This window comes from Chanodichthys erythropterus, chromosome 13, assembly GCF_024489055.1.
Source record: "Chanodichthys erythropterus isolate Z2021 chromosome 13, ASM2448905v1, whole genome shotgun sequence".
In the NCBI taxonomy this organism is placed as follows: Eukaryota; Metazoa; Chordata; class Actinopteri; order Cypriniformes; family Xenocyprididae; genus Chanodichthys; species Chanodichthys erythropterus.
The window spans coordinates 39042222-39057215 of record NC_090233.1 but is presented as its reverse complement, the minus strand read 5'-3'; the positions used below and the strand labels follow the sequence as shown (position 1 = coordinate 39057215).

Genomic DNA, 14994 nt, shown 5'->3' with positions numbered 1-14994 from the left:
GATAGTTTAAAAAGGAAATTTGTGAGCTGAGACACAAATTGTCAGGTTTATAACAGCATGGCGCATTATCCTGATACTCGGCACATTCCATGTCAAAATCTGCTTCAGAGTCCTGAAATAATACCAAAGAAAATGTATCAGAGATTTATCCAAAGATCTTCTCAGCACTATTTTGCCTGCTCATACTCTCTGACTCAGTAAATATAGTACGTGTCCCAAAAGGGTCATTATTTGAAATAATGCCATGACGGAGAGAATTTTAAATGTGTGGTCTGGATATCTTCATTAAGATATGAGTGTTCTGGTGCCTGTGGCTGTCCAGGATGACGTTCTGTCACCTGATACCTAAACCACAATCAGGGGAGCTACAGTCACAGCAGGATGTAGCTGAATTTCAATTGCAAATCTCACCATTTTATTCTGTTGTCTGTGATTATGTAAATAAAAGCTGGTTTTAGTGAGTGTGCAGATTCTTTCTTAGTGTATACTTGTGCTTATTTAGCTCCATATCAGTAAGTGAATCCTCATTCTATGTAAATCTGAATTACACAGTAAGTAGCTGAGGTACCTCTCCACTACTGGAACTTCAAAACTGTATAAAATAATAATAATTTTTATCAGCAACAAAAAGGTTATACGGTTTTCTTATCATATAGTTTGTTTGTTTGGACAGTTTCAGATAACATGTCAGTACAAAGTCTTCTTCCAGCACACAGGAGTAGCAAATCTACAGACACGGATGTTTCTCCTACAATGAACAAGAGTTACAGGTATAGTGAGGATGTCAACAGAAGAAACAAAAGATCCTAGTGTTAATTCTACCAAGATGGATTACTGTTATTTTAAACATTTAATTAACTTGTGTATCCGTGTTATGATAAAAGGAGGACAGACAGCTCTGTTTTGCTTGCATATGTCAAGGCTAATATGACTGATTGATAAAGACGCACGGAGGATTGGGTGTCAACTCGCGCTCGGGTGACTCGAGTAAACGGAGTCTGAGCTGAATTATAATTCGCCTAGAACTAGGACATGTTGGCTCCGCCTACTTATCAAAAACCATCTCGCTGATTGGACACAGAAACGTAAACGAGGCGGAGTCCATGGGTGTGTCACGGAGCGTGACCAAACTATGATTGGCTTTCGTCTCCCTCTATCAGAATCCGAATAGCGGCTCCTAGAGCCAAACCACATTTTACACATTCAGGAACTGTCTCTGGTAAAGTGTCGCTGATACTAACACAGGATAAATAATATTGTGCTGCCTTGGTCATTGTTTTCAAATCGAAGAAGTTTAAATGGTCCGTCAAGAAACAAAACGCCTTAATTTGACCATAGATCAACAATTTCCTTGTTTTATTTGAAATATTGTGGAAAATGATAAGGGTCTTTCTTCTTTGAAATAAGACGAACACAATTCCGATTAAATCGACGGAGAACTCACTTGACATGCACTTCACGGACTTCCACGGAGTACAGTGACATAAGGTAAACATCTGGAAACATTGAATGTTTCAGTTATATTCAAATATTTGATCAAACCTGATATTTCTTCATGTCTGAATTGTTGTCGTCACCTTGTATTAGCTACTTTATGTCTGTTTGTAACGACAGCTGCCTGAAAGTGCTTATTTTCTATTGTGCTGTCCATGACAGGTGTAATATTTTACAGGGCAATACGTGGCTTAATAAGAAGTCACAGTTATGTGTATATAGACAGACTGACTCATCTTTCTGTATTAGCTCGTTGTGTCTGCACGCGCATATTTTTCGTTGGCTTGCGCTCTGTTCTGCTGTCACGCGCGTGTGAATGCTCTGTTTGTCTACATGTTGCGAGGGCGCATCTAACTGCTTGGCAGCGCTCGGGCTCTCAGCTTCAAACTGTGCGAACCGTCGCTCTTCCCCAACCCCCGTTGCACTGCTCAGGCAGCGAGGGCGGGGCCAGCCCAAATAAATGTGGGGAGGGGAAAAAAACGAAGACAACAAACCTTAAAAATGTAGGCCACGGCGCGTGACCCAGTTCCTCATGAACAACACAGCGAGTGTGAATGTGGAGCACGGTTATTATCCCCCACGCCCGGCACGGTTCCAGGGCGGGTTCTACTGTGTGTTTTTCTCTGTGCCAAGCAATGTTCGGGGGCCTTTAGACTTATGAAAGAGAAGAAACAAGTGTTACATTTATCCAATTGCTATTTAAAATGGTAACTTGTATCGAAAGTTTTAAAGTATTTTTGCATGCCTCTTCATGTTTTTATTTTCTCTGTTTTTATTTCTATAAGTAAAAGAAATTAGTAAAAGTGCTATGTTTTTAACATTTTATATGTATACAAAATGTTTTTTAAAAAAAATCTTACCTATTTTACTTATTTTTTTGCCTCATTTGTCCAAACATACATTCATAACATATATATATATATATATATATATATATATATATATATATATATATATATATATATAGACTTCAGATGCAAAAGCCTCTAAGTGCCATCTGAATTTTTCTTCTAAAATAAGCATTTTTATCAAGCTTGTATGTTTACGTTCAGTTATTTCACTTTAATAGCAATGAAAATGACCTATTAATTGCCATTAAAGTAAAATTACTGAACATAAACATACGAGCTTGATAAAAAATGCTCATTTTAGAACAAAATTTCAGATGGCACTTAGAGGCTTTTGCATCTGAAGTCTTCATATAAATAGATATATAAAGACACACGGAGGATTGGGTGTCAATATACAGGAAATATTTACAACTGAAGTTGTTTCACTAGGCAGGCTCATTTCTTGCCTGGGAGGTTAATCTTTTTCCCTAATCTTAAATCAGTTTTGTGTTTTTTCTCATACAATAGATAACGCTTGGGGTGTGGTTGTGAGAGATCAGAAAGAAAAGAAAAAAAAAGAATTTTCCATTTATGCATATTGCCTGTGGGATGACCAGGTGGTAAACTACATCTCTTCACCTGTTGATTACACATGGGGAGTGAGCCAGTGTCAGTTTCAATAGGTGTGTGTTGTGATCTGAAGTCAGGGTGGGCTGGGCTGCTCCTATAGGCTTTTGTGTGGTTTTGACCATAATGAATACAGAAAGAGAAGATTGTAGTGTTGTGTGTGTGCGTGTGTGGCAGATATTTTGTTTTGGGCCCCCTGGAGAAGGCGATCAGTCTGAAGCTGACCTACTTTTCTCCTTTACTCCATACCTGCAGAGCTATTTATACCCATGGCACAGGGCTACAGGAGCAACTCAGACCATCTCTCCCCTCTCAAACTCACACATAGACACTTTCTGCTCACACACATATATGTACACATCTCCTGCCATCTTACAGTTTTTATATGGTTTTTTTATTATTATAATTTTCCAAGTCTGGCCTGTGGAGAGCAATCCAACCCACCCACACAATGTGAAATCCACACCCCCTCAGGGGTGCAGTGAGGGTGAGCTGTATTCCTTTAAAAGGGTCTGGTCCCAGTGTGCATGTGAAAGCCTGTTTCACATATCAAAGCATGTATGCCTAATGAATGCTTTTCTGTTTAATCTGTGTAATAAGGATCAACCCACATCTGTAATTATTTGTTTGTCCCAGAATGTTTGGAGACTGAATTACTTTTGTTGAACCATAACTGGGTTACTTATCACAAAAGAAAAAGTCACGTTGATTCTTGCTGAGTTGCTCAGTGAACAAAAGATTCTTCGACAGAGTATTTTCAAGTTCACCCAAGTGCAAAAATGTTCTTTGTGCAAATTTGCAGAGTTGACAAACAAGAAATCTACTTGGTTTGAAAGTAACCTCTGTGTGTATGTGCATCACTACAATACTGTCAGTAAAAAAAGAAGTAAACTTTATGTTAAACTTAACGCTTAAATTTTGCTAGTGACAGCACATTAATGCTGTCGACTCAGCTTAACTTGTATTGAACCCAGAGTATTCCTTTAACAAGGAATAGTCCAGTCTTTCACAATCTTTGGACACTTATATTTCATAAGATGTTTATAACATTTTATATCTCTTTATGGTCACAGGAGACGAAAACACCATTGTGCAGTTAGAGGGATGGAGGACAGGAGGCACCTGCCTCCAGATGGAGGTGGCAATCTCAAGCGCTCCGCCTCGGCAAAGTGCGACACGGAGGATAAAGCGGTCAGGAAGGAGCAGGGTGACCCAGAGACCTCGACACAAATGCGTGTGAGGAAAGACGATCTCTGTGATGTTCCTCGCAAGGTGCCTCGTTTCCAGTATGTGGATTTCCCTTCCCTGCACCAGTGCATCCAACAGCTTTCGGTGCCTCCGCTGAATGGTTGGCTGGGATCCTGCTCGTTGGCAAAGGCAGCAAACTATAGGCCCGCCAGTCCTGAAGAAAAGGTGCCCAAGTTTAAATATGTGGACTACCCATCTCTCCACCATTGCATTCAGCAGCTGTCCGTGCCTCCGTTAGAAAGCTGGAGTGCAGGGCTGGTCAGCTTTAATGCAGAGGAGAGACAGGAGGGGTCTGGATTGCAGAAGAGGCCCTCTCAACCTGGGACTGTGAGGAAGAACCAGAGGAATGAGGCAGGAGATAAACACAACGAGGACAGGAGTAGAGTTACATCACTTCCTTTCCCAAGAGACACACACACTTCAGTCTCAGGCAAGCAGGAGAGACCTCAACATGACTACACCTTAGAGGTGCCACAAAAGTCCTGTGCTATGAAACCAGAAGCTGGTTTGCGATCAGATTGTGGCTCCAGGTTGGAATCTGGTTCTGGATCTCAGAGCAACACAGCGGTGGTGAGAAATGACAGGCCGTCCGTTATTAGCATGGTGCACACGGATAAGCAGAAGCACTGGACAAAGGCAGATCACCTGGAAGAACAATTGAACTCTCCGGAATCGGTCGGACGGGTACCTTGGAATACCCTCCCAGAGTCAGTCTGCCCATTCTGCCAACAGATGTTCACAAACCCCGAGCAGTTCAGGGCTCACCAGAGGAGCCATAAAGATAAGGTGACTAATGCTTACTGTTAAATATATCAAATGAGTCAGTGATAACATCCAACACACTTTGTCACTTTCTTTTGTGACATACACTATATTCTCTATATGGCACCACCCAAAAATGAAAATTATACAATTTACTCACCCACACAAAATTTTCATTTAAGGGTAAACTTCCCCTTAGTTTTAAAGGATTAGTCCACTTTTAAATAAACTTTTCATGATAATTACTCACCCCCATGTCATCTAAGATGTCCATGTCTTTCTTTCTTCAGTCGAAAAGAAATTAAAGTTTTTGATGAAAACATTCCAGGATTTTTCTTCATGTAGTGGACTTCAATGGGCACCAAACAGTTGAAGGTCAAAATTAGTTTCACTGCAGCTTCAAATTGTTCTACACAATCCCAGACGAGAAATAATGGTCTTGTCAAGAGAAACAATTACTCATTTTCTAAAAAAAAACAAGAAAAAAAACATTTTAACCAGAAATGCAAAATTCATCTTGAACTAGCTCATCTTGAACTAGCTCTCTTCTTCTTCTTCTCTATTAGAGTTCCAGCAGTGTAGACCCTGATAAGTGTATTACTGCCTTCCACAGGTCAAAGTTTTGAACTAATTTTTATATGCAATATGCTAGTTCAATAGTATATAACAATTAGTTCAAACTTTGACCTGTGGAGGGCAGTGATACACTTAGCAGTTTCTACACTGCCGGAACTCTAATAGAGAAGAAGAAGAGAGCTAGTTCAAGATGAGCATTTATGGTAAAAACTATATAATTTTCAATTTATTTCAGAAAATGAGCGATGGTTTCACTAGATAAGACCCTTATTTCTCACCTGGGATCGTGTAGAACAATTTGAAGCTGCAGTAAAACTAATTTTGACCTTAACTGTTTGGTGTCCATTTAAGTCTACTATATGGGAAAAAAATTCTGGAATGTTTTCATCAAAAACTTTAATTTCTTTTCGACTGAAGAAAGAAAGACATGGACATATTGGATGACATGGGGGTGAGTAAATTATCAGGAACATTTTATTTAAAGGTGGACTAATCCCAAAGTAGTGTGTTACTGCATCTTGCATTCAGCTTCAGCAATTTCTCATTCAGCATCCATTATTTCAAATTAATCACAGTGTCTTCTTATCTTCACAGAGACCAAATTGATGTGCAGAAGTACTGAGTGACAGCTGCCTTTGCAAACAGTTAATGCCACATCATATGGAATCTCATCTTCAGAGGCCTTCTTGTGACTGCCTTTAGTGGGGCTCGCTGGCAGGACTATAGGGAGATCAAAGACACTCTAAACACATTAGACAGTTTGGGTTCAGACCTTAGGGAGAATGCAAGCCTTTGTCTTGATTTATGGTGTGAAGTCTAAAAAGGCAGAAACTGGCAGACAGAAGCACAAGCATACAAGATGCATGCTTGTTTGCACACACACCTAGGCGTGTACACTTGCAATGATGCTGACACACACACACACAGAGAGAGAGAGAGAGAGAGAGAGAGAGAGAGAGAGAGTCTTATTCATGATTTAGAACAGGTCAGTATTTACTTCCCCACAAGGACCATCAGACATAATGGGGTTTCAGCTCAAGACAGGAGATTAGAACCAGATTTGTAGTCTCTTCCACACATATATCAGTGTGTTTAAAGGGGCGGGTGAAGCTCGATGAACTGGTACATAAGAGGATGAATTTTATTACATATGTGTTCCCCACACTGTGTGCATGGTGGCAGGCTAAATATTTAGCTTTCGGTGCCTACAAAATAATGGCTATTGTTAATAATGCACAAACAAACAAACAGGCTTGTTAATGATTTGTTACATTAGCTTTTTATTGTTTTGTATTTTTTTATGTTTTTGGAGATTAATGTCTATAGTGGCTTTGAGCTGGTAGCTTTAAATATATATATAAAAAATGTACTGCTTGTTTTCAAGTGTTTAGCTGTGTGAGTAAAAAAATTTCATACAGAAACAAATGTTTGACTTTTCAGTACAGATATGCCCTGTGCCAAGAAAACCTGTTGGGCAGGTTACCTCTCGGCTTTAATGTTTTAAGCTTTATGTAAACAAAAGAGCTAAACAACTACAGTAACAAAACTCACTATTTATATTTTAAACCTCAAGTCTAAATGTTATAGCCTATATATATATATATATATATATATATATATATATATATATATATATATATATATATATATATATATATATAATAGCATAAAAAGTGTTTTATTTTTTGTTTACTTAAACTTTTAAGGTACATATAGTATTTAAATTATAGTGATGTTCTGTCCAGCTAAAATCATCTGTTCATAATTAAGAACTATACATTCATAACTCTTAGTTTAAGACAAATAATTTACATTTTATCAGATTTAAATCTGGTCAGCATGTAAAAAGAAACAGTAACGATAATTGTCTTTTTATGAATCTCACAAACCGTTCACAAACCAAATACAGATTTACATAAAGGAATCCCTCTTTTAATTTACAAATAGACAAAGGATTTCAGATATGGTTATCATGTCATAAACCTTCATAGTAATTTCAGGGGGATATTCCAGAAGCAAGGTTAATTTACCGTCACATATAGGCTGAACTCTCGGTTAATTAACCCAAAACTTGCTTACTCGAGGTTACAAAAAAGTGTCCGGGTTCAGCCAACCCACAGCTAAGAGTATAGAACCCAGGAGGCGACACTCTGATACTTTTTTGCTAACAGCCACTAGATGGCGCTCCGGTAGTGCGGCCGCCATTATGGGGTGAAAATATTTTTTTACAGTCTATGGTGAAAATACTAACTGGACCATAGAGTCCTTCACATCTTATACGCACCCAAAATCGGACTTTCACTGCCAAATCAGAAGCGCAATAGAACATTTTTCAAATCAAGCCATCAGTAAATTTTATGGCACCTACAGTAAATGCTGTATTGTCGTATATATGTTTTTATTTGACAAGTTGTGGAATCCAACCATTCATCCATCTAGTTAGCCTACTTTATTGAATATTTCCATTTTATGCAACTTTACAAATTTATTAATAGTAAATAAATAATTAAATAAATTTAAGATCATCGTGTTTGCAGCGAACAATATATTTCAGACCTAGTGGAGTAAAAATAGAATATATATATATAATTCTATTATTACTCCACTAGGTCTGAAATATATATTTGTACGTTTTAAAGGATCATGCTATAAACATAACGATCTTATAATACATTATGCATTGCTGTGTCCAAAATTCCAAATTTCCAAATCTTTTCATTTAAAGGTGCCCTAGAATTGAAAATTGAATTTACCTCGGCATAGTTAAATAATTAGAGTTCTGTACATGGAAATGACATACAGTGAGTCTCAAACACCATTGTTTCCTAAAACATAACACCGACTGTGACAGTTGAGATCATTGATATGTACGCCCCCAACTTTAGCATATACCAGCCCATGTTCAAGGCATTAGACAAGCCAGTATTAAAGACCCCCTGTGGTGAAAATCAAATTTTTAACTTTGTTTGTATGTCTATGTGGTGTTTTTAATATGCATTAAGACAAACCATGTGCAAATTCATAAGTCAGCACCATTGCTGAGTATTTTATGTTTGGAACTGCAGTAAACCAAAAATCCGCGGTTTGAAATCGGTGGTGGTTGTGACGTCACAGACTACCTTGTAACCAATCACAAGAACGTGCCGGCAGGCTTTAGCATATCATTAACTATGACTGTTCCGAAGCAGGAAAGTCTTGAGAAAAGCCAGGTTATCCCGGTAAATTTTCTGTTGATATGAAAAATTGTGTAGATTTATCAATATAGCGAGTCTATTACGATGTTATGATGAACTATATGTCTTTCTCCACTGACGTTCTGAGTTGTTCAAAGCATTTGTAAGGATATTGATTGCTAGAAGGCAGCTGTCTGACTCTGACTGGGATGAAGATTGGGAACGGTGTGTGTAACATTAGCAACACATTATTAGCTGTTTGATAGTCAAGCAAAAGGCTATTTATATTAATTCATATTAATTAATGACAGAACCGTCGCAAGGGCTGTGCCAATGTGCGAGCGCATCGGGCAGCTGACTTGAAGTAGGCTAAAGCCAATAAAGTTCATGTTTTTATCCTACGAAATACTTTAATACTATAAAACATAGTTAAAACATTATTGCTCTGAGCGTGTGCATGTGACCGTGATTCATGTGCATATTCAGTCAGTGTGGCATCGCACGTCAAGTTCTGAGAGAGCTATTCAGTCCATTATAAATTCTGATTTTGGCCGCCTCTGGAATGGATCAAACCTTAGATACCTGATAACTTCAAGTAAATATGCTGGAAATCCGTGCTTATTCAAGGATGTGCATTTATTTCATGTAGCCACAACACAAACATCAAATTGCCTCATCGTCACTGCAGCAACAGTAGACTCTGAGCTGGTGTGAGTGAGTGGAGGCGGGGCTAATTTGCATATTCATTGATCCGTGTATATTAAATGAGGCAAGGTTGTAGAGTTACATTCAAGCTATTTTAAGGCATGAAGAATTGTTTTTCTCTTGAATTTTTTTTCAAATATGTCATTTTGGTGATCAAAGATGAGTTTTAAGGGATAAAAAAATAATCGACTACAGGGGGACTTTAACGTCTGGAGATGCACAGCTGGATCAACAGACTTTATACAGGTAAGCAAGCAAGGACAATAGCGAAAAATGGCAGATGGAGCAATAATAACTGACATGATCCATGATATTTTTAGTAATATTTGTAAATTGTCTTTCTAAATGTTTCGTTAGCATGTTGCTAATGTACTATTAAATGTGGTTAAATTTACCATTGTTTCTTACTGTATTCATGGAGACACTTGCAGTCTGTTTAATTCATAAACACAACTTCATTCTTTATAAATCTCTCCAACAGTGTAGCATTAGCCCCGTTAGCCATGGAACACTATCAAACTGTGATTTTTGAGCTCTTAGACGGCACTGCATCACATACAGGAATGCTACTGTAATGGAAATCACAACATGGGCTCAGGAATACTTCCAGAAAACATTGTCGGTGAACACAATCCATCGTGCCATTCGCCGTTCCCGGCTAAAACTCTATAGGTCAAAAAAGAAGCCATATCTAAACATGATCCAGAAGCGCAGGCGTTTTCTCTGGGCCAAGGCTCATTTAAAATGGACTGTGCCAAAGTGGAAAACTGTTCTGTGGTCAGACTAATCAAAATTTGAAGTTCTTTTTGGAAATCTGGGATGCCATGTCATCCGGACTAAAGAGGACAAGGATAACTCAAGTTGTTATCAGCGCTCAGTTCAGAAGCCTGCATCTCTGATGGTATGGGGTTGCATTAGTGTGTGTGGCATGGGCAGCTTACACATCTGGAAAGGCACCATCAATGCTGAAAGGTATATCCAAGTTCTTGAACAACATATGCTCCCATCCAGATGTTGTCTCTTTCAGGGAAGACCTTGCATTTTCCAACATGACAATGTTAAACATACTGCATCAATTACAACATCATGGCTGCGTAGAAGTAGGATCCGGGTACTGAAATGGCCAGCCTGTATTATAGAGTCATGAACTTGGGGGCGGGGAGCACGAGCATTTAATTATATATAATTAAGCATTTAATTATATTTAATCATATTTAATTATGCCCCAAAATAGGGATTTAAAAAATTGAATAATAAAAAAATCTATGGGGTATTTTGAGCTAAAACTTCACAGACACATTCAGGGGACACCTTAGACTTATATTACATCTTGTGAAAAAGGGTTCCAGGGCACCTTTAATAATTATCGTTTATTCACTGATGCTAATTATTTCATAAGTTCACATATGTATTTTATTACAGAAATTATAGCATAGAAAACGTCCTGTCATAAAAAGGAAAAAAAAAGCAGTGTTTTTTTTTCCATGTTTAACCTTCTTTCTGGAATTCCCCAGGACTTTCCAGAACTCAGCTGTGGGTTGTTCCTGAAAACAAATACTGTAAACAAAACACTTTCATTTCTACACGGAACAACAAATCGACAACACAGCACAGATATTTACAGTGAGAATTTTTTCCTCACTCAAACAGATCAGATGAAACGTACTAGAAGAACCAGGAAAACTTTGAAAAATGCTGGTATGAACACAAATAAGGAAGAGCCGCGAAGTGTGAGACAAACAGTTATACGGTGGGGTGCAAGAAGAAAGACAACAATGGGAGCTGGTAATTGTTTTGTTTATTAATTTACCATTCAAAATGTACAACTGATTATAAGTTTGTTTAAAAATATATCCACGATCATCAAAAAATGACTTTCACTTTCACTTTGTCCTGAGTAAAGTACGACGCAACATGCCTAACAAATGCTTTAACCAATTTGCCAATAACTGTTCTGTAGGTAATTCACAGGAGTACAATCTGACTGATGATCTTGGCCAGGAGGGAAATATTTTAAAGGTGAGAACACCTTTTACATTAAACACATTCTGTTGTGAGCTTATAATTATAATGTTGCATCATACCAATCTAATATAAATATCCCTAAAAGCAGTTTAAAAATTGCAGTTGAGCATAAAGACAGTAAAGCCTCGTGCTGGCAGTGCTATTGGTTAAGTCATTGGATTAAAATGATCAAATTATTCATTGTATCTTCTGTCTGGTCTGTAAAGGCATGTTCTCCTCCCTCACAAACAATATCACTAGTGGATAACCAAACCGTCAACACTTCTGCATCTCAAAAAGATGGAAAAAACTCAGATCCCACAAACACAGTGAGCACTGCATATTAACTTCATTTAATTGTCATCAACTATAGTCTGAACCAAAACCATAAGAGTCAAGATGATGCAGATGTTTATTAATTAGCACCCATGTCTTTTCCAAAGTGCCCGGTTTGTTCCTCTGCACTGAAACCTGCATGTATAAAAGGGCCTACTACTAGTGGACTGCTTCACTGTACTCGATGCCCGACCACTCAGCTCCTGTGTGGCTCCTGCCACTACCCCTGCACTTCTGCTGGCTGCACCAACAAGCTGTGCCCCCTCGTCTCCACACTGCTAACCTGTGAAGTGGTATCAGATCCAAAGAGTAAAGTGTACGGTTGTCCAATGTTCAGAGCCTGTCCCAAGTGTCACAATCTGATTATGCATGAAAAAGGATGCAAGTTTGTAACATGCACATCATGCTATTATAGGTTCTGTTTCATCTGCTTACAAGATGACTGTAGCAAGGACACAGCAAACTACTGGTCACTAACTTGCACAAAGCAGAGAGCAGAAAGACAGAGATTTTTATTGCCACAATCCTGAACAGGGATTCATCATAACTATTTTCGAAAATGCAAATCCAAGATTTGTCAGTTGCTATACAGAAGTGGGCAATAACTGAATTACTTTCACAAACTGATTCAGGCTACAAAAGTATAATATAGCATTGACCCCATACCCCTGTACTTTGAACCTATGCTTTGCCTAACATCTGACCTGGACTTCGGTTAGCAGACATAACAACTCAAGTATGGAAATTATTATTAAACGGCACATTCTATACAACACAACGTCAATTAAGTAGCACTTGTTGACACTAGAATACTTGCATCTGTGTAAAATATTGTTATTAGTAAAACTGACTGTACAATATCTCTTGCTAGGACATTGTGCCACTCTACTTCTTTTATACCTAAAAATGTCAGATATATTGTCATATAAAATTGTATGGTACAATATAGAATCCATACATGATTTCATTTAAAGTATTTAAAGGATTAGTTCACTTTCAAATGAAAATTACTCCAAATTTTACTCACCCTCAAGCCATCCTAGGTGTGTGTGAGAAATATTAATAAATATCCTGACACATCCAAGCTTTATAATGGCAGTATGCACTACCAAACGAGTATGAGCTGAAGAAAGTGCCTCCATCCACATCCATCCATCATAAACATATTCCACATGGCTCCAGAAGGTTAATAAAGGCCTTCTGAAGCGAAGCGATGCGTTAGTGAAAAAAAATATATCCATATTTAACAAGTAAAAAAAGGAAAATATCTAATTTCCACCAGACTGCCTTTTCGTATTCAACTTAAGAGGAAAGTTTCATAAGTTGGTGTAGGATGTAGCGCAAGCATTTATTAATATAATGCCAATTGTATACGTATGAAAAATGAAAGTCATATTCACCTAGGATGGCTTGAGGATGAGTAAATCATAATTTTGATCTAAGAGTGAACTAATCCTTTAACTTTTTGTTCATTTTTATATTACTTATTATTTTACTGCTTTTTTATTTAATCTTATGATTGTGGGGTTTTAAGGGATATTTGTCTGTACAAGTTAGAGATGAAAGATCAAAGATCAAGAGATTTAACATCACAGAACGATGTTGTGAAGCAGTAATTTTCCATTGCATTGGTTTGTTATAATTTGTGGTGGTCAGACAAAGTACAGGAAGAAAGTCCAGACAAAGACTGAAGTTCAGAGGAAGTCTGAGAATTGAAACTTACGGAAGTTGAATTATTCAACAAACCTTGTTAATTTTTTTTATCATCACTTCATCTCCTGCTTTCTGCTATTTCATGCCTCTGTCAACCTCACAGACAAGACTTATAGTTTTGTTCACCAGACAAAATACCGTTTTGATAACTGATTTTATGCATCAGAATTTAACTGGTTTGGGGTATCAGACTGCTGGTCGTTTTGGCGACCAGACAAAATGAATGTCTTCTGACGCAATCTGGTAGAAAGACTGGAGCCAATATTTCTGGAGTGGCGATTCAGTCTACTGGTCATATTAAAGACTTGCACAACAGAGTACTGATTCTGGGTCCTATTGTCAGGCACTTTAAATCATAGGGAAAGAAAGACATTTTTGAAAGGTATTAAGGATGAATAGTGGATATTCATTTGACAGATGCCTTTCATTCAAAGTAGGGACATTCTATTCAGGGATGAATGTAGGAATATTATCTTAGGGACAATTCACCTAAAAATAAAAATTCTGTCATTCCACCAAATTAAATCTGTTCATCATATAAAGTAATCATATCTCTTAACAAGATTTGAATGAAACTGCTTGATTTTGAATTTGAAACTGCTTGATCTGACAACCGCACCGCTGTCAGAGCGCGTTCTCGCACAAACTCGCGTTCTCACACAAACCGATCTTTTTTTGTCTTAGGACATCACTGTGTCATCACGAGCCGCAGGGTTTAATTTGGATTTGTCTATGCAAGTTTTTTCAACTCTTAGAGTTCCCATTCACTCGCATTATTTGACTGACAGACGACAACGGTTACAGTTAAAAATCATCATTTGTGTTCTACTGAAGAAACAAAGTCACCTACATCTTGGATGCGTTGGGGGTAAGCAGATAAACATCAAATTTTCATTTTTGGGTTAACTATCCCTTTAAGAGCTGCACGGATCCAATATACTGGTACACAATTTTTATTTCTGTTTACGTTTATATAAGATATAACTGAATATGTTTACAAGGATACTCACTGAGACTTTTTGATATAATTTAGTGTGAATTAGAAGAAGTTAAAGAGAACTCAAAACAGTTTGTGTTGCCGGAAATAACGTGTTCTTTGGATGTGTGCGCATACAAAACTTTTCACACAGTGAGTAGAATTGACTTCTCTATCGCATCTCCTTGCGCTTGAATGTTTAAATTCACAAGGTTTAAAAACAAGTGCAAAGGATAAACTTTTGTGAAGATGCAGTACTGGCCTGATCGGGACAGTGACAGTTTCGTCAATTGTCCCAAGCATTGTTCACGCTAGCCCCAGGCAGTCCTTATTGTCAAGCCCTGCTGTATTTTGTACATTTTTTTTTAGCAAGTATTTGATCAAAATCAGGTGACAAATCAGTGCATCTCTAGTTTTGAAAATTAACCAAAGTCACCTGAACATGGTTGACCAAATCTTGACAGAATTTTCATTTTTAGGAGAATTATCCCTTTAATAACCTTTTGGCTTTTGGAGTGACCCTATATTGGATTTGACCTCCAACACAAGA

General features: G+C 37.7%; 1 protein-coding gene and 1 long non-coding RNA gene across 2 annotated transcripts; both read left to right on the top strand.

Moving 5' to 3' along the window:
• The first annotated feature begins 1183 nt into the window (after nt 1-1183).
• si:ch211-284e13.6 (uncharacterized) lies at nt 1184-6950 on the top strand. The gene is made up of 3 exons (XM_067407562.1): nt 1184-1488; nt 4025-4985; nt 6132-6950. The coding sequence occupies exons 2-3, from the start codon at nt 4056-4058 to the stop codon at nt 6141-6143; spliced, it is 942 nt and encodes a 313-aa protein (XP_067263663.1). The 5' UTR covers nt 1184-1488; nt 4025-4055; the 3' UTR covers nt 6144-6950.
• Nucleotides 6951-10947: 3997 nt separating this feature from the next.
• On the top strand, nt 10948-14979 carry LOC137034894 (uncharacterized). Its single transcript, XR_010897004.1, has 4 exons — nt 10948-11200; nt 11376-11434; nt 11647-11748; nt 11863-14979. It is a non-coding gene; the product is annotated as an uncharacterized lncRNA (long non-coding RNA).
• Nucleotides 14980-14994: the final 15 nt, after the last annotated feature.